This window comes from Eimeria tenella, genomic scaffold (assembly GCF_000499545.2).
Source record: "Eimeria tenella Houghton genomic scaffold, Eth_scaff77, whole genome shotgun sequence".
Classification (NCBI taxonomy): Eukaryota; Apicomplexa; class Conoidasida; order Eucoccidiorida; family Eimeriidae; genus Eimeria; species Eimeria tenella.
The window spans coordinates 58,087-77,468 of record NW_013543449.1 but is presented as its reverse complement, the minus strand read 5'-3'; the positions used below and the strand labels follow the sequence as shown (position 1 = coordinate 77,468).

Sequence of the window (19,382 nt, the reverse complement as noted above, 5' to 3'; positions counted from 1 at the left end):
TAAATTATTACACAAAGCAAGCGGGTTGCGTTTGCCGCTGTACGTTCTGTCCTTTGCGTGTGCGGGTAGGTGGCTGGGTGTTTGGGTGGGTGGTTGTTTGGGTGGCTTCGTGGGTGTGTATTGTACCTATTCCCGTGGTGTGTGAGTTCATATTGTTGCATTCTGCGAGCATACTTCAGTGTAGGTTGATTGTAACTGCGATGTATATACTTCATCTTCTTTCCCGCCAATATGTAAGTGTGAGGAAGTCCAATTATTTGAACTTCTTCACAGTTACATTTCGAAAGCCTTTATTTCTTCGATTCGAAACGTGTGTTGTGCTTCATCACCTCCATCAGCAACCAACTTAAATAGTCCGGGAAATTGATACGGTTTGAGCTATGCGCAAAAGATTGCTTGTACCTGCTCTCTGTGATGCCTCCACACTTTGCTCTTCTTGCAGTGGTCACGAGAGTTCGCTTGACATTCTTACTTATGCTTGTGTGGCCTGCCACCATTCCAGTGCTCTTGGACACAGCTGAAACTTAGGAGGCTGAAGGGTTGTTCTATTGCAGCTTGTTCTTTGAGTCTTCAGACGCGTCTTTTGAGTTGGTGTGTCTGCTGGTGCCCGCGTTTGTCGGAGCTAGGGGTATCGTGGAAACCATGTGTTTTCTGTCAAAAGGCTGTACGGTTGGTATAAATAAGGAACCTTAGTCATGTGGGCGAGGCAATTAAATGAAGTGCCATGGCAGTTGTAGTTCCTGTCAGCCCTCTGAATACACTGGCGAGCTTGAATAAGTCATTCTTGCAATTGCATTTTGTTTCTTTGGTGCCGCCTAATGGATGTCGCAGCTGATGCTTATGTTATCCGAAATAATGCCTTAACCTCTCAATCAAGAGGCGGTACTTTAGCCGAAAACAGCGAGGTGTATCTAATTATGTGGAAGCGGTGCTGAACTTTAGCAAGTATGCCTTTCATCCCAGCTGATGCAACGTTCAAACAACTGGGCTCCACGAAAGCACGCAGAAGTGCGATTCCGGTCACTGGAAAGCCCTGGCTGCATTCTAACCAGGCCCACTTCTACAGCTACAGAACAAATGCGTTTTTCCTTAACACCTTGCATTCTTTAATGCTCTACCTGCGGATTGCGAGGTCTCGTGGTACGTGCATGCAACATGCCAACGTGGTCGACTATGAGGACAGCGGACAGCATTTAGTCACATGGAAGCGGCGCTGAACCTTAGCACTTCTCTAGTTACAACACAACCGTGTCCATGTTCAGGTAATATCGAATTAGGCCCGCATCTACAGAAGAAGAAAGTGAGTGCTTTGCTTGAAATCTTGCAATCTTCAAAGCTTTCCTGAGACACTGTAGTGTCCTGTGGGCACGTACATGCAACTCTCCAGCGTGATTCACTAGGTTGTGCATCGTCCAATATGTTTTCTCACTCTTCCACTGTAGCGTGCTTTTTGTTGCAGCTTGCAGGGCTGAATCGAATTGGGTATTCTTTGATTCTTAGGACACGTCGTTTTGGTCACTTTTTTCGCTGGCATCTTCCAATAGTGCAGCAGAAGTTCGTGGATTGCCGGTAAGTTGCGTCCTTGAACAGACGTGAGCAATTAAGGTGCAAAATAGGGAGAACATAACTGCTGGACGTGGCGATGCGCAGTTTCTCGCTTGGGAGCTGTTGCGCTTGTTAGATCACATATCAATGCTGTAAAAGTGCGCTCGAATGACGGAGGCTTCTAAAATCAAGGCAAGGCGGTTGTGCTCGCTTCTGCGAATGTTCTGCGTCTTACTTCACTAGCTGCACTGCCTTTTGAACAGTTCACTGCTCGTTTTGCACAATTCAGTTGATCCCGTGGGCTGTTTTTTGTCTTCTTAGTGTTTTCTTTTTTGCACATGCCTACAATTTTGTTTTTTGGCACCCCCAAGACCCAAGGCTGACGCTTGTATAGCTTGAAGGTCCGGCGTTAGCGACCTCCAGGCGACATGCTTGAGACATGCAAAGAATCGATGCTCTCGCTCATTACAATGCGTTGCACATGCCATGTGAAGGCTTTGTCAAACTGTAGTCATACTAGTAAGCGGCATGCTTGCTCCGATAGGGCATAGTAGAACTCCGTTACGTATGTTATCTTGGAGGTTTTTGGGTTCATACAGTTTTTCCTCGGCGTAGTTCATTCGACACTTTTGATTTTTCTTTGTGTGCTTGTCCAGTAATTCGTCGGAGCGCTGCAAAGTTGCAGCGAGCAGAGGTTCATGGGCGTTTCTGAACCTTACATAATTGTAGATGCATTGCGTCTTGGACCATCTTGTGGTATGCCAGGCGTGAACTGGGGGGCAACGTCTGCTCACGACGCAACCGATATTAATGCAATGGAGGCCTCTAGCTGGGCAGACTTCAATGCGTGCGGACAGCGGGTCACATACGCCATTCTGCAGTATTGGAAGACTTATCTGTTTACATCCAGATGAGGTTTTTGTACACAGTTGCATATGGTCAGCGAAGTTGAGTTCACTTTGAAGTTTTCCTTGCTGCTTACCCGCTGTTTCTTTCTATCGTACTTTGGCTCGCGGTGATTTGCTTCGTTTCCTTGTGTGCTAGAAATTGTAAAGCTGACGCTTACTTCAGTCGTGTTATTATTAGTAGCAGGACCTACACGTAGTGCGCGGCAGTACGCAGGCCAAGATCAACTGGATGCGGCTATGCAGGTTGGTATTCAAGGCAGGAATAGTTGTTCTCTACACGCAAGCATACTCAAAAAGAAGACCGGAGAGACCTTTGCATAGACTTGGCGGATACTGCGTTTCCGTCAGTCACACTTGTTCAATGTATTGGACTGCAATTTAGCTGCTGCGCGTTTGGCAGGTACAGCTGCTCTTATGAAGCCATTTTCCTAACTGCAAGCTTCCAGATACAAAGAAAGTGTGCGCCACTTCAGTGCACAGTTTTCGATGTTTGCTGTAGTAGCGGTTGGGCTTTTTAGACTTGTGGTTGTGTCGCCTCAGCGTAGCTCAGTCGGCATTGTTGACTACTCCGTAGGCGTTTTCCCCGTTTTCCATTGTGGTGTTTGACACTTTCAGCGTGCACGACTCAGTTGGCCCGGCAGCTTGCCTCCCTTTTCGTCTGCGGGAGCTTGATGTCCTTTTTTGTTCGCTCTGCGCAAATGTGGGACCTGGCGCTGGTCTTATTGTGCATATCGTGTCGCCGATGGACACAGTACGTTTTGTGCACGGTAGTGCGCAGAATCTCATCACTTGGATGTTGTGATTTACGGCGTGGCTTATGGCACCTGTATTTCCTACTAGATTATAGTCCTACTGGTGGGCCACGCGTGTGCCTTCATAGGGTAGGAGTCTACATACACGGCAAACCGTTTGTGTTCACTTTTTTGCAGTCTCCGAAGTTGCTTTTGTCCAGCTGCGTTTTTCTGGCTGTATATGCGATTCAGACGTTTCGCGAATATTTTTCTGTGTGCATTCGCCTCGCCTTTGCGGCATTAGTGAGTTTGGATGGAGGGTGATTTATGGCATTTCCCAAGGCTATTTTTGTGTCCTTGGTTGATACTCCAGGAATGTTCAGGGTGGACTTCATTTTGGCTTGAATGCATGTGATCTTAATCAACAGGAAGTACGTTGGACGTAAAATGAGAACCATAGTTGAAGGCGCATATGCATTCTCTGGTTAACACAACGTAAGCGCACTGCAACCGGGAGGTAAAAGTCGGCAAATGCCTTCAGCTCTGAATCGACAGAAGGCGGCCTTACCGTGAATGGCACTACGGTTCTTGGTAACGTAACTGTGCAATGAACCGTGGCGCACATGGCTACTGTAGTTTTTGATAGAGCGCTGCCGAACTCTAAAACTTCAGCAACTTCTCTAGTTGAACTGATTTCTTTTGCTTTGCAGCATTTTTCCAGCATGGCCTAGTAAATTTTCTGTCGTTGTAGCACTGCAGAGCGGCAGCTTGTATTCCTGTAGACTATTTGCCTACTGTCCATGCCCAATTGGCTTGTTTGTCCCGAGATGGCTCACAAGTGTACTGGCTGGCAATCGTTTTATCGTGGGCGCCAGATATATGTGGTCAGAGGTTGACGCATTAGGCATGACGCAGAAATCCAAAGGCGCTGATGCGGATGCGATAATGACCTACAGAGCGCATGGCAGGTGCAGCTGTCAGACCGCCAACTCCATTTCAGCCGCTCCCTATTCCCTTTCCGATGCCTCGAAAAGCATCACCTGTTCCATGTAACTCAATGCTCTGATGTAACCTACCATCATATAGCGCATGCTCCACAAATCACAGTATGGAGTCGGTTTCCAGCCACTGGCTGTTCTACTTGCCGCTGGTCAGTTATCACAGAGCGGCGTGGACTGTCTTTCTCCGAAAGAAAAAAAAACATTCGTGTCATGCCAAACAGTCTAGGCCCTCACCTCTGCCCTTACTGCTTGTCCTCGTGCCTTCCAGTGCAGCTCCTCCCAGCTCTATTTCCTGTTGTGTCGCCTTGGCGCTCTCAAAACACTGCTCACCAGGTACTGCAACCCTGTCGTTCTCTGCGTTTTCAGGGTGGTCTCCAGAGCCTCGGCATAGTTTGTGCTCTCCTTAGTTTTAGTGGTTTTTGCTTGCTTGTAGTGTGAGCGCATGCTTGTCGGGAAGCATGTTGACACAGCCCAGTACAAACGCCCAAGCTTTGCGCTGGTTATTTGCCTTTTGTTGTATCCATAAAGCTCGTGTTTATGCTGGTGATTCGACCACTTTGCGGGTCCTCAACGCTCTTGGTGCATTGCTGAATAATTACCACTTGGTGCATTGCTGAATAATTACCACTGCTCATCACCTCATGTGGTTGCACGGTGGTTTCCAGAGGTTCCGGATAGTCCACACGCAACTGAGGGTGAGATATTGTCCTCCAGTGTTTGGTTGTCTCACCGAGGTTGGCTGTAAGTTGTTGCATGGTCCCTCGAGACGCCACAACCGTAGTGGAGGCACAAATTTGCTGGGTTTTCGCTGTTTGATGTCCTCTGTCGATCCGTAGAGCTTATGTTCATACCACTCAACCATTCGGGCTGCGGCACCTCGACGCTGTTGATGCAGGACTCACCAGTTGTTAACTAAATTGTATGCTTTTGGGCTACACAGGTTCATAGCTTGTATTGCCTGAACCCTTGCTGTTGCGAGGTGAGTTTCAGAGTTTCGACATGCTACACAACTGACAGTGTAGGATCTTGCAGGGCTCTGATGTGACGCAATTCGAAATGCACTGACGTTTTTTTTGCTCTGGCTGTGCTGTGAGAGTCGTCATGGATTTATTTGCGTGCAAGAGCATAGTCCGGATGCTGACAGGAAAACACGAAAGATGCCGTAAACTGTCAGGCGTTTCTTGCTTCTGGTCAGTCTGAGCAATGACGCGGCCTTGCCTAAGTTTTTCCCTCAGACACGCCTGCCATGTGGCGGCTGGAATCATTTGTTGTTAAGCTTTCATGGCTCAATGTAGTGCGTTGCATCGTGACGAAGCGTCTTCGCTTGCAAGCCATAGGAGGCCCGTGATCCGACGAACCTCTTAACGTAGATTTGTTCTAAGCATTTTATTAATCCTAGTTAGTGAGTGGCTTTCTTTGCGTCGAATGTTGGAATCGCGAACTTCCTCATTTGTTCGGCATGCATTGAGGTTTCCTCTGTATTAGATGCGCTGTTCACCGTCCCTTTTCTGAATGTCCTGGACAGGAACTGAATTTATTCTTAGCTCCCTGTTAAGCTTTCCGCATGCCATTTTCTCCTTCCAGTGGAACACCCTGAGTTTTCTTAGCTAGACTGCACTTCGCATCTAGTCAGTTCGCATCACCATTACTGTGCCCCTCTGCTAGGGGCTACGGACAGCAAGGACCGTTGTAGCCCTGTTGACATCAAAAAAAGAGACGACAAAGAGCAAGGGCAGTTTCTATATGCTAAAACGCCTAGTTCTCATATGAAATTTGCTTCAAAGTAGTAACAGGTGTTTCAGACGGGCTTCAACTAGTGCACCAACTGCATGCTTTGTGGTGTCGTTTGTTTGTCTTCTGAACGTTTTCTAGGTGTTGCTTTTCTTTGTTTCCACGTTTTTACCCATAATGATATTCTCTGTTTCCCTGGTTTTTCCCGTCGCATGTTCTTCCCCCATGTTCTGTAGCACAAGGAAACGAACAAGCTGCTTTGTTACAGTTGTGAATTAACGTGTTTCGATATTGCTTATCACTTCGGGTGACTTCTGTAGATGACCCTTGCAACGGCGGCCCTTGGTTGCGGTTCAGCAAGAGACAATCCATAGCAGCCGGCATTTGCCTGTTTGCCCCTTCCCTTCCGCTTCGCAGTTTCTCTGCTGGAGCAAGAGTTGCCTATTAGGAATTTACTCACTATTTTGGTTTAGTCTGGAAAAAATGACAGATGGTTCCAACCTTTTTACAAGCTTGCAGTGCAGCCTGCTGGTTAGAGCGTTGCACACTGGGTGTGTGACATCAGGAAGACGAAACGCTCCCGCGATGCGTGGCCCAATTCAACAACTGTAGAAACTGATGCCTTTTCACCTATCGGAGAACACAGGCTTTTAAAACGCTCGTGTCACTTCCAGTTTGAGAGCAGATGCTTCTCGTACAAGGCCTTTATGTCTGCAGCGTGGCCCAGCATCGCTGCAAAAGGTTGACGACTTCTTCGTAACCATCATATGATTCGAGGTGCCCATTGGTGCTTTGGAGGACAATTGACTAGAACTCAGTCATTTGGAGTTAATTGCGTCGCTTGTCTTGCAGGGAATTCGGCTTGTCCGCTGAGGGAAGCTCTCGTTTCTTCTCTCCAAACTTGTTTCAGCGCTGTGGAGTATTTTGCGCATCTAGATGAAATTGTAGGAACGAAAATCTTTAGATAAGCAACATTCTACGTAATGCCACCTGAGGGTGGATTGACACGGCTTGCGTTGGATATCGCTGCCACTCTTCCTCTGACTCATTCACGATCCTTCTTTGATTTCGATTCAGTTTAAAATTTGTCCAGTCGTGAAGGCACCGGCAGCGGTGAAGTCCCAGTTCTACGCAGAAGAGTGGAGACCGTATCATTCGTACTTCGAAAATGAGAAACACCAGAATATGCAGGGATACGCCATAGTGCTACGAGTTTTACTATCGTCCGCTTTTACTGCTGCAACTACACTGACTGCCGCTATTTTTGTTTTAGAACCAGCTGTAAGCGGCATGTGCTCTACCAAAATGTGACGCAACTGCTTTGCTTAGTGCCGTTTTGGAGCCGATGTATGTCGTGGTAAGAAAGGAGTTTATCCATCGGCTTCAAGTGTTTCCTAAGGTCCTTGTAGATGCTCTTACACTCGATCTGTTGGTTTCCGCTCCATACGCGTCCCACAGCGTTCCATATGCAATTGTAATACGATTAAGCACGAAAGCTTTACCTACATTTTCGAAACCACTGTCTCCAGACGACCTGAGCAGAGTTTGGCCTTTGCAGACCCGTCCGAGCCTCGAATCTCGACCCACTGCGCAGCCGTCTGTGGAAAGAATATTATTAGTTTTGTTAACTTCTCAAACGTCAAGGAACGCAAAGCTAGCGGTCCAACGAATGGCTGATCTCCAGCAACTTGCTTAAAATTTTGGGCCTGTCTGAACCTTTCGAGACCGTCCGCCAACCACGAAAGTCATAAGCAGGTGGTAAGCCTCTTGAGAAAAACTCGATTTATCGGCAAAGATACATGGTTCCTCCGGCCTTTAAGGGCGAGCGTACTGCTACATGCAGTGCTATAACGGGATGGCGCTGGAGCAGAAACATCCCACAAAATTAAACTTGCTTATTTTGGCAATAGGCGAATTCTAGGTAGGGCGCATCGTTGAGTGGAGCAATATTTACATTGAATAGTACGAGATTTACAGACTGCACGGATGCGAACAAAAGCTGCACGCTGTAAAAGTGAAAGCCTTCACGACCAGATCGTGGCTGTCCTTTACTGGTAGAGATGTGCTCTGACGAGTACTGCACTTTCCATGTGACAAAGAGTGCGTCAATGTATCCACATGAGGAAGTTCTGTTTCCTGTTGTATTCTAATACGCCAGATTGATAGAAACACAAGGCACCCATTGGAAAAGCAAATGTAGGTGCACTGAGTACTCTGCTAGCTAGAAAAGCAATTGAAAAGGCTACGATACTACGCGATGTCATCACTTAGCACACACTGAGCGCGACCGTGTGAGGCGAACAACATACAAGGAAAATTCGTCCCCGGCAGTACGCGAGAGACACATGAAAATAGAAGAGCTGCGATTGGGCATAACAGGGCTAAGGCCCTCTCCCTGGTACTGAAACGAACAGGAGGGTAAGCAACTGCACTAAACAGCGTCCTAAGCAAAGCGGTCAACAGCAGCTCTCGTTCCGTAGCAATAATAATAGACAAACTGGCGCGGTACTTAGCTGAGACCAAGCATTCGAATCCATGTTCCACTATCATTTGTGGATCGCGAGAAAGAGTGAATAGACAGAACTGCCTGCATCGAGCCTAGAGCCCTAGAGCCTCTAGGCGAATGTCAGGTGAACTGGAAAGAATATTCTTTTCCGTCGTGCTCATTTTGTAGTTTGCTGTTCTAGCTTCATCTGAAATAAGAAAAATTCCCTTTTCAGTCGTGCACATCGTCAAACAGGTTTTGGACTTCTACACGGTGCCATTGATACAGACTCTCCCAGTGACTGCCTCAACAAACGTACGTGCGGACCTGACTGCCTCAACAAACGTACGTGCGGACCTCTTGAACATTGCCCTAGACCTCTACGCGAGTGGCATCTGAACTGAAAAGGATACATTTTCCCGTCTCGCTCATTCTCTAGTTTTCTGTTTCAGCTTCAACTGAACTTGGAAAAATTTCCCCTGTTCAGTCGCGTGTAACATCCAGCAGGTTCTGGAGCTCTATAAGGTGCCACTGATACGGACTGTCCGAGTGGCTACGTGCTGAGAGGCAAGTAAGCCAATCTTCAGAAAACAGTGGATCATTCACATTCAGACTGGTGTATTGCGTTAGTGTCTACTTGACTGCATTGGCGAATCAGATCGATGCTCTACGCCTGGGGCTGCCTGGGGGCATACTGTACATACTGTACATACTTCCGGCTTTTTTCATCTTTTCCTTTACACTACGTTGTTTATAATTTTTCTTTTTTAATCGGCATCTAATTTCTATGCTGGGGACGGCAAATTTACTGCAACACTGAACAGCATTATGCATTTGATCCGTGCCCCATAGCTTGGACTGTGCGTTGCCAAACTGCGCACCCTGCTTTCTGTTACGAGAGCAGTTTACCTGGCAAACGGTCTTTCAAGGATTCTGGTACATGTAGGGCGCCAACAGTACGAAATCACTCTGCGGAACATGTCCCGGGCGTCAATTCCACCGGCGAGCTTCATTTCACCGCCCACGAGACACGACTTCGGAGACATTTCGGTCTTCTTGCAGCTTACACAACATGGGGGAGCTTTACACTCGTCTTCCGGAGTATCTCGAAGCCGCCCTCGATCGGTGGGCGTCGCCTTTCACAAAGCACGAGTAGTGCTACTTTCCGTGTTAGCAGCTATTGCCATCACCCTCGGTTGCTTCCGTGCCTTCTATGGGTGGGCAGGAAACAGAGCTGCGCTTCGACAACTGGCAGCTAGTTTCCCTGGGACAAATGAAGACCCAGAACTATCCGCCATACTCGACATGTGCTTGGACATGGAAGAGGAAAGGGGCAGCTCAAATCAGGTAGGTATGTTTTCGCCCCAACAAGGTCATGTCCCTTCCCCTGGCATTCCACCGGCAAGTCGACTCCATCAGCGTCCCCTCCAGGAGTGGGATGTCCCAGAGCAAGCACAATGGTTGACCAACACAGTGAAAGTGGCAGATGACGGCCCTGCTGTGGAGGGGCTCCAGTATTCATTGACAATTTCCATGAGCGAGGCCCCTGAAGGTAGCTTTTCTACCGCAGGGACACACACTCAGTCACATGTTCCTTCATGGGCAGGCAGTTCGGCTTCATCATTTGATGTTGCGTTGAAATCGTCGGTTGATCTTGCCAAAGATGCACACGCCGGCGAAGACACAGCCCTTGACACCTCGAGTCGCGTAATTTTTGAAGCGCACTCAGAGGCTGAGCAGCACCCTTCATTTGGGGTAACTCAACCTATTTCGGATTATGCGCATCAAGCATTAGCCAATACAGGTTCATCACGGAAGAGACGCTTTGATGAAGCTGATCTGAGCGATCTGCAGAGCCCAGTGGCTCATCAGGAGGGAGTAGAGGAAAGAAAAGAAAGAGGGAATGCGCCAGCACCGCACGGCGAAGTCCTTGAAGTTACAAAGGAATCTTCAGGATTTGGTGGTCCACTGCGTGATATTGCCCCTGGAGAGTTGCTAAAATCCGTAGTATTTGGTAGCTATGATGTACAAGGCGATAAACGCGCGGGTCGGTCGGCGTTGCGGGGAACTGACTGTGGGGAAAATAATACAGGAGTTTCGTCTGACCGCCGGCCTTCTGAAGGGACGGACTCAGAATCGGAGGACTCGGAGGCGGTTTTCGCTAGGCATCCTTTTTATAAACTTCCGAAACTGGCACCATTTCTTGAAACGAATCTCTTCTGTGAAGACTCAGCATTTTCCCGGGGCTGTTTGAGTGGGCATACGTCGTTGCTGTTAATGAGCATCCGCTCAGTCTTTAAAGCGGAATGGGTCACCGAGGCGAAAGCAAGGAAGCTTGCTTGGGACGTTGAACGCTTAGTTTGCAACTTATATTATCTCCAACGTGAGCCTGTGTCGCATTACATCGTCTCTAGAGCTGTTATATTTTTGGGGCAGCGGTTCCTTTTGTTAGATGCGCTTGTCAGCGCCTTGAGCGTTTTGAGTCCGGTGGTGAATGCATCTGCGTGGTGGTCCAAGTTGGTTACTGTGATTCCATCAGAAGTACCGTTTAACAGTGGTCACACGAGTTTTGAAAGGACAAGACAATATGAAGATCTAGCTAACCGGCTAATCAGAGCAATAGATTGCTTGAAGAACGGCACTCGACTTGGAGCAAAGGAGACCGTCGAGCTGAAGCGAGATCTTCTTTGCAGAGAGCTCTCTCCTCCTTGGTTTAGGAAGGGCCGGTGGAAATATTGGCGAATGGATGACGAAATAGAGTTGAACTCTTCCAAAAAGTTGTCCTGCGGCAGGCCAGCACCTACACGAGTAAGCGACAGCAGTTGGTCGCAGTAAATTTGCAGGTATTGAGAACTGCTTCGCTTTACTGAAGGTTGCCCCAAGAGTAATCAAACTGTGGATGACGATTAGCAGGGAAAACACTGTCCACGCCTTTCGTGGGTGCAAGCGCCTTTCCGTGTTTTGTTTGCACGGCTAGTGGTTGAAGTGCTTTATTTGAGGTGGAGGACAGTTCTTGCGCACTCACGGACAAATTCCATTGGACTGCCCGCGAATGGAGTGTTGATCTTTTGCGACTTGCTACAGACTACCGGCGATGCACGACCACAGCCATCATATCTGTGGTGCATTTAAGCAGCGCGCTTGCTCATGAGACATTCGTGGTCATCGCAGTTAGCTTGAGTAAATGGTGCGAAGAACCTTCTACTTGTGGGTCTAAATGAAGTTACAGGCTGCCTTCTGTGTCAGTATAACTTGTCGAAGGCTGAGTTGTATCCATGGTAGCTACTGTGGATGAAGTGCATGAGGAATCCAAATACGTTGCTTAACGGGGGACACATCGACAAAGGTAACACTGTTAGACGTTTGCAGTATCAGGCACAAGTCAACTGTTACGTGAAGTCGAAAAGGCAGAGTGTGGGCTGCTCGGTGCTGTGGATTAAGCTCCCCCTACAGATGTCGGTGCTGGATCAGCACCTGAGATGGCTGTGCAACGCAAGCAACTTCGCAGTTCGAGAGCCGCGCTGAAGCCCAGGAAGCTGGGCGGAATTTATGCACAGATGCTAAGCGCAGGCTACTTTACTTTATTTCGGGGAAGGCCTCTGAGCTCATATAGGTCGACCAGTCTCTTCGATGTGGAGATTGAGCCTGTTGCTCAGGCTTGCTGCGGGTACAATCCCCACAAAGTGCAGTGGACAGTGCATCCATTGTGTCTGTCATTGCCTTTTTCACTGTCACGCGTAATTGGGATGTACCAGTTGGCTCTACGTCTCTTTGGCTGAAGGTCTGCGCTGGCTCTTTACATGAATGCTGCCCCGAAGGAAAGATATACCGGTACTTGAAAGCTACGAATTAGTGAAGGACAAATCTCAATCCAGCACTTCGTGTTCTTAGGTTTTCAGGCCCTGCACGCATGTTGTTCTCAGGCTTTTAGGCACTGTATGCACCAGTCAGACTGGGGAGTTGTCCCCATCCTAATCTCGCACTACAGGCATAGTGAGGGAGGAGCTGATACAATACATTCTCTGTAGGTTTTTAGGCACTGTACGCATGCTGTTTTTAGGCTTTTAGGCACTGTATACACCAGTTACGCTGGGGAGTTGTCCCCATCCTAATCTCGCGCTACAGGCCTAGTGAGGGAAGAGCTGATACACTTTTTGTGGTAAATGGCCTACCTTGGTGTCCTGGTAGTGCCACAAGCAACAGTTCCTGGACGGCGAAGTGGGATCACAGCTCCGCAACTTGGCCAGGCCGTGGAGAGGCCGCCTACATCGGTGTGTCCTGCCAACCACGGCCTGGCAATGTCCAATGCAGACCCACCTTTCTTAGTGCATTCTACGCCCAAGGATTGAAGGATAAATACCGAATCCTGAATTGGGTTGGAGCCTGTTGCAAGGATAATGTAGCAGACTACGAAAGATGCACTGGCCACGCTGCCTATTTCAACAGCTCGGGAAACAGAGGAGCTTGAATTTCGCGGTCCACAATCATCAATCCCACGGTAAGGGATCTCCTCCACAGTTCATATGTGCGCTCTACCGAAGCATTCATGTAACACAGGTGACGGAAGTACACAATGTTTCTGCTTATACGTTTTTGGCTGTACACCATTTCGTTTGTTCGCAGAAAAGTACCATATGCTCCAAGCCAGCATGTAGTAGGTACAAAAGGACCTTAGGCTCGTAATTTCTCTTTCCAAACAATAGCATGCGCAGCCGGACGCAAAACATCCGTTTTAAGGAGGCACCAAAGCAGTTCTGTAGGAACAAAGAGTGCAAAGTCTTGACACACGAACGAAATGACAATCTCAGTACTCCCTACTCAAATATGAGGCCAAGCCTCGGAAGACAAAATCTCAGATGTGCTCTTTCCCGCTACTTGTATGAATGCACTTGCAATACTCAAGTAGGACTCGACAGTCGACGAAGCAAATAAACGCAAGCAAACAATTTCCTTCATATTGAACAACAATTCTCCTCCTAAATTAGTTAAGAACAGGACATCGTGCAATTCATTATTCCAGAGGAGTTCCCTGTGCTTAAGCGGCAAAACTTCTCTATCGAGACCTCAGAGGAGCCAGCAGGGATGAAGCGAATGCCGTCTACAGATGGCGGCATATTTAGGGGAGTGGCGAGCGGCTACTGCAAAGAAGGAGACATCCAAAATCCTTACAAAGAGCGCATATACTGCATCTGCAGCAGCGACAGCAACAAATGGCCCCATCATCAACAGACGCCCCCACATGTAGAAGAAATGTGCTTATTTTGTCCGCCCTTTCCCCAGCGCTTTTGCAGCCATACGACAGTAGAGTGGTGTGAAGGCATCACACAAACTTCCTTGGTAATGCTACAGAATTTCGGCGTGTGTTATTCAAGAACGCGGAAATGCGCGTGCTTTGAAATCGGAGACTTCTATTTTGGCGCTGTTTCGTTTGCTCTAGATTTCCTGAAGCCTATGCACTTCAACAAGCAAAGATATTATTATGGCTGCCTATTACCTCGCTAGGCGTGCTTTGATGGTTCTTGGTGGTAGACAGCAGCTTCAGTAGCCGGCTGCGATTGCTGTTACTGATTCTATTGCCTCAAAGCATATTGCCTCAAAGGCATCACAACATAATGTTCATCCTGGAACGAAATAGCTGTCTTAAGTGTTCAGTGACAACCGTGTTGGCCGATTACAGAACCCCAGAAATTTCTTTCCAAAAGCCAAACGACCCCCAAGTACTCGCGGGAGTCCGTAGGCAAGGCTGTGATTCCCGTCGATGCACAGGAATTCGGAGCTTGAATGAATAAGTCTTCTGGAATGAGAATATGCTAATGAAAATTCTCAAAAATCCGAACTTATTCGTCCTCTGCCGAAAGTTTTGCTCGTCTCGTTGCTAGTTCCGAATGCTGAGAAGACCCTCTTGCCCTGCTATCCTCTCCATCTAGCTCCTGCAATCGGCTGGAGTTATTTTCGCCTCCTCTACTCCTCTCCTTTTTTCCATCCCTCAGAAGAATGGAATCAATGGCAGCCAGACGTTCCAGCAAGGGCGGATGGCTGTAGTGCCACCAAGAGTACCTGCACATCAGTTCCACCCCGCAAGAAACAAGGTAGCTGCCTGAAGACAATAGCCGCAAAGACATTCTGCTGTTTCATGCTTCTTTGTTACAAATAAAATACGAACGAGAACAGAAATCATGAGGTGTGCTGATGCCTCTTAGGTGCTCTACTGAGAACTGACCAGGGATCAGGGTCCAGTGTGGACTTGTTTTCTGTGTGAACTGTGCACAGGGCCTCCTTCAATTGCTCCCCATAGTGGAGCTGGCAGGCGAAAGCGTCTGCTTGGAATTCATGTTTGCGAGAGAGCAGAGTAGAAAACACTGACAAAACAGTGTTCACCTGCAAAATACCCCATGATAGAAGAGAAAGAGGTAAAAATAATATGAAAAATCGGACAGAGGTACCCACGGAGGTTGGGGAGGATGTGCCAACGCGAACTGAGATACAAGTGAGACTGAGCCGCAGCCGTCCCTCCCCGTTAATGAAGACAGGCAGCATCAAAGCGTACGTACCGGAGCGAGCACATTGGCAAGGAGCATGAGACCAATGATGGGGGACTTGGCATCTGCCCCGTAGCCGAAGCACTTGTAGAGGTGGTCGTTGTTCATTACTTTTCCATAGAGATAAAACGTAACGAATAGATTCATGAACACTAGAAGCAAACGCTGCATGAAGTGATTCATTTGCCAATGACCCAACTCATGGCCTGCGCATGGTAAGCACAGTGTCCTCCACATCGTGAGCGTAAATTGGAATGCAGAGCAAAACGTTGACGCCGGCAACGAATACTAAAGAGGAAAACAGCGTGTTGATGGACATTAAACGTAGTGTTACCTAGGCAGAAGTGCACACGGCGTCAGCAGCCTTGACGCCAGCATGAAGTAGTATTTTCAACAACGTAATGATGCACCCGTGTGCCCCTGCAAAGTTGACGTGTTCAGGCCTACTTTGAAACCGGGTCCACCCCAGCTACGATACTAAAGGCTGCACGTGCTTCTACGCAAATTTCACGTATCACTCAAAAAACTTCACATTGCACAATTAGAAAGTCTGAAAGGAGCGCAAGAGCAGCGGCAGCCCCAGAACAGCTAAGCTTGCAGCTCAACCAATAGCAGAGCTTACCAAGAATAGCAAGGATTTGGTCATGGGGCAGGTGCAGCAAGGTATCGAATATGACAATGCGCTTCCACCGCCAAAAACCATAGAAGTATGCGTTGCTATGGCTTGAACGCTTAGACCCATCCATTTCGTAAACTTCACAGAGAGGAAAATTCAGTTGCTCAGCCTGGGGCAATTCAAACGACTCAAAAGCACGAACACACCAGATAAGCAATAAGCAGACTGGACTAAGTCCTAGCGGCCTGCACGACGCATCAAATATTCTGCAGGGCTTCTTCGGTTGGAGTTGCTAGCAAACATCTAGTATGCATCATACGGCAGTTGCCCCTAATTGGCTGGAACGTTGAGATCCACTTCATGAGTAAGGGGCTTTCTAAGGTTCCTGCAGCTCTTACCAATGCATCAATTTTGGACCGTAGTTCTCTGTCTCCCAATACTTTAAATTTGTTAAAAAGAGGTGCGATGAAATTTGGGTATATTACGATCATTCCGAATGTCGTCAGAACAGAGAAGCCCCAAAGCTGAAGCAGCAATTGAGAGAAAAAGCCTTTAAGACGCAGATGAAACATCCTCTCGAAGTCGACGCAGGCATCCAACAAAGATGACTGACAGGTATACGATGGATTCATGCAAATACATACAAAAATAATAAGGCAGGGTGTATGCTCACCCAGAAATGAAAATTTTCTCCACCCCACTTAATAAGCCAGTTCACAGCGCACAGAATTGGTGCCCCGATGGCTGCAGTGAGCCCCAGTCCCAGTAGTTTGTCTTTAATGAATAGTATTGCGGTTTTTTTGTTGAATCCATGCTTCTCCTCGACACAGAAGTCGCTGTAAACTTGAAAGGGTGTGGAAATGCACTCTGAGACCAACCTCTGTATGCCCATGAAGGCCAGAGGACGAACAAATTCGCCGTCCCCCGCCCAGTGACCGGCCAACCGCCAGCAAAAGGGCCCGAAGAAAAAAAGAGTGGACAGCACGGAAAGACCTGATTCAACAAGCGATGATACCATTGACAACTTGATTTTGTCGGTGTTGTAGGCCGTCACTGATGCATAGCTCTCCTGGGACATTCGCGGATTCAGTACCGTTGGGGGTTTACTGCTGTTGCTGTAGCGCCGCCATTGCCTCAGGCTCAAGTACTGCTCAAATGCCTCAATCGTAAGTGAGAAACCTACGTACACATGAAGCCACGGCACGTCTGAGAACCAACTGCCTGACAAGAGCCTCATGGTCAGAAGTTCAATATGCAAACATCCAAGTACACACTCACAGAAGTGCTTAATAACATAACGTTTTACTAACACCGTGGAAATATAGTAGATTTCAAACAACCCCAGACACGAACACAAACGAAGAAAGAGGACGACAACGCATGCAGGGCTGGGGGACAGCGCTGCTACGCACGAAGTGTGTCCCTCTCAATGTGTTCTTCGTTTGAATATTTCTCTTTCAGTCTCGGCTTATGTGCCGAATTATGAATGAGCTACAGTGGGGTTGGGGAGTTGCGAGAGTTTGATTTCAAGACTGATCAAGTTTCCTCTGCTGAGCCCGCAACCTTGCCTCTCTGATTTCTGTCAAGTGCATCTGTCTCAATGCGCGCTGTCCTAAAGGTACACTTAGGCCATTTGGACAAGTCGGATCTAGTTTTGGTCCACCGTTAGTGAAGCTGCGTTCTACTCACTTAACGATGTTCAGGGCGCCTCTAACGGTACATAGGATCCTGATGCGAAGAACCGCCACTAATCCTGTGCAACGTTGCATTGACCGTGCACGTCAAACTTGGCACAAGGAGCATTTTTCTTCTAACGACCCACCTACACAGTCCCCCTCCGGCCCAGTTTGGGTGGGGCCGAAACTAACCCTTACCTTTTGTTGATTGCCATTAATTTTTCTTTGCCTTTAGTGTTTTCCCGGGCCGCGTACCTCTGTATACTGATGCGTTCTTGAAAGCAAGGCTGGTCTGGCTACAGACGGCTGTGTTTCTTGGCCCTTGCTTCGAACCTACCACCGCACGATGGCTTGTCCACAAGAACTGGAGAGGGCTAAGAGCAGATAAAGGAGTTGCTGAATCCAAACAAATTAATTTTTGAGTCTCGCGTAGGGCAGTTTTTTTACAAGTGTAGAACCAGGTGCATTCATGACACTGTGGGGGGAGGGCTCTCTTTGCAGGCAGGCTGGACGTTCGCTGGAGTCTGTACTGAAGAGTGTACACTTGTGCTAAAGAGCAAATGAAGCGGCAACCGGCAAGTATGCGGCAGGTATGCGCCGCAAGAAAGACGGTTCAGAGCTGCTTCATCGTAATGCCTTTGCAGAGAACGGTGACTGGAATAACTATTCGCGACGTTTGGATGCCTAGATTATCGAGTCTGTCGTTGCTCATGTTTGTTTGCAAACCGGTGCTGTAGTCTCTGTGATGAAGGTGCCATGCAGCAGGGCTATATATGGTTGAAAGGCTGCCGACGGAAGAAGCCCTATATACGTATAATATATATATATATATATGTCATCGCAGTGGGGGTCGGTAGAAGTCTGGTTTTCCTTCTGTTGGTACCTGTTTTGAAGAGTTCTGCTGAATCGGCGTTTGCAGCAGAAACTATTTGGTTTCATTATTACCTCATGGAAGTGACCGGCAACCGAATTGAGCATGTGTACTTTACGTCACCGTAAATAATCTCTCACTGATATGGCCTTACCCTCGGGATTTCTACACGCACACTGTTGAGGTAGAGTGCATTTGTTCTCGCGCATTCCCTTCCTTTTTTCCAGACTTAGCGCTTTGCCTGCTCAACCTGGCAGGTGAATAGGCATGCTGACCAAACCCTTGGTGTCAACGTATTCCGATTCGTCCCACTAGGGAACATGCGCAAAATCATCAGGTCACGACACCTCGAAGATATATAAAATGAACACTATGAACAAGGCAAACATAGGGCTACGGGAGGCCATCGTTCTACGCATGGAGTCAAACGCTAAATGCTCAAGGCGCAGAATTTGCCATGTACTCTGAGACGATGTCACGGGTTTTTATGCATTGAAGAGAATCATCTCCAACTTTGCGAACGTTGGACGTTTTTCGGTGTAGTATATGCGCGTGTAGCAGAATTTCCGTCTGTGCAGGCACACTGTTCGACGCACTGCCCTGTCATCGCCACTAAATCCTAATTCTGTGCAGCACGTCGCAGTATGTGCTGTGCTGGCATTGATGAGCACAGGCGCTGATGACTATCGGGCAACGCGCAGTGCCTCTTAGCGAAGCTGCGTGGCATGCAGGAACGGTTGGAAGGGCTCACTATGGTGGATTATGTACAACGTATTCTAGGCACATTGCAAATGAATTTAGTCTGTGTTCTTTGACGGCCTTCAGTTTAGGGCAAGGCATTGTGCGCAATGCAGTCGCGATTTTCCAAACACTTCTTAAAGGACAACTTGCATTTATTCCGCAATGTAGCTGCAGTAACAGGCAATCAAGACAGCGAAGACTTGTACTCGGTGCGGCGCAGTCTCAATACAGATCTTACTGTTTCTTTTTCATCGTTGATATCTTTCCCAGTCCAACGCGTTTCCAGAGCATAACCGACTTTTTCTCTTTTCATCACCATCTTCCTGCCTGTCTAGCTCGTTAACTCCGTCGGTTTCTTGTGCGCTCGATAATTGTGTTTCTGTTGGCGGGGCACCTTCTTTACCTGGAGTCATTCCTGTTCTTTTCTTCTGCGTGCTCTTTGCCCGCATTCTTTGCCTGCTCCTCCTGCATTTGTTCCTACCTTTCCAGTATTTTTTACTACTTTTTGCTGACGCTGGCGATGCTACCGCTGCCGCAC

The 19,382-nt window shown here is 48.0% G+C and overlaps 2 protein-coding genes across 2 annotated transcripts; one reads left to right on the top strand and one right to left on the bottom strand.

Moving 5' to 3' along the window:
• Positions 1-9,379: 9,379 nt before the first annotated feature.
• Positions 9,380-11,236, top strand: ETH_00017310 (uncharacterized protein; the record flags this gene model as incomplete). The annotated part of the gene is made up of 1 exon (XM_013378174.1): positions 9,380-11,236. One exon carries the CDS (start codon positions 9,380-9,382, stop codon positions 11,234-11,236), a length of 1,857 nt encoding a protein of 618 aa, XP_013233628.1.
• A 3,002-nt stretch (positions 11,237-14,238) lies between these two features.
• On the bottom strand, positions 14,239-16,793 carry ETH_00017305 (peptidase family M48 domain-containing protein, putative; the record flags this gene model as incomplete). Its single annotated transcript, XM_013378173.1, has 6 exons — positions 14,239-14,458; positions 14,622-14,779; positions 14,953-15,146; positions 15,563-15,725; positions 15,955-16,080; positions 16,230-16,793. 6 exons carry the CDS (start codon positions 16,791-16,793, stop codon positions 14,239-14,241), a joined length of 1,425 nt encoding a protein of 474 aa, XP_013233627.1.
• Between the last annotated feature and the right edge of the window lie 2,589 nt (positions 16,794-19,382).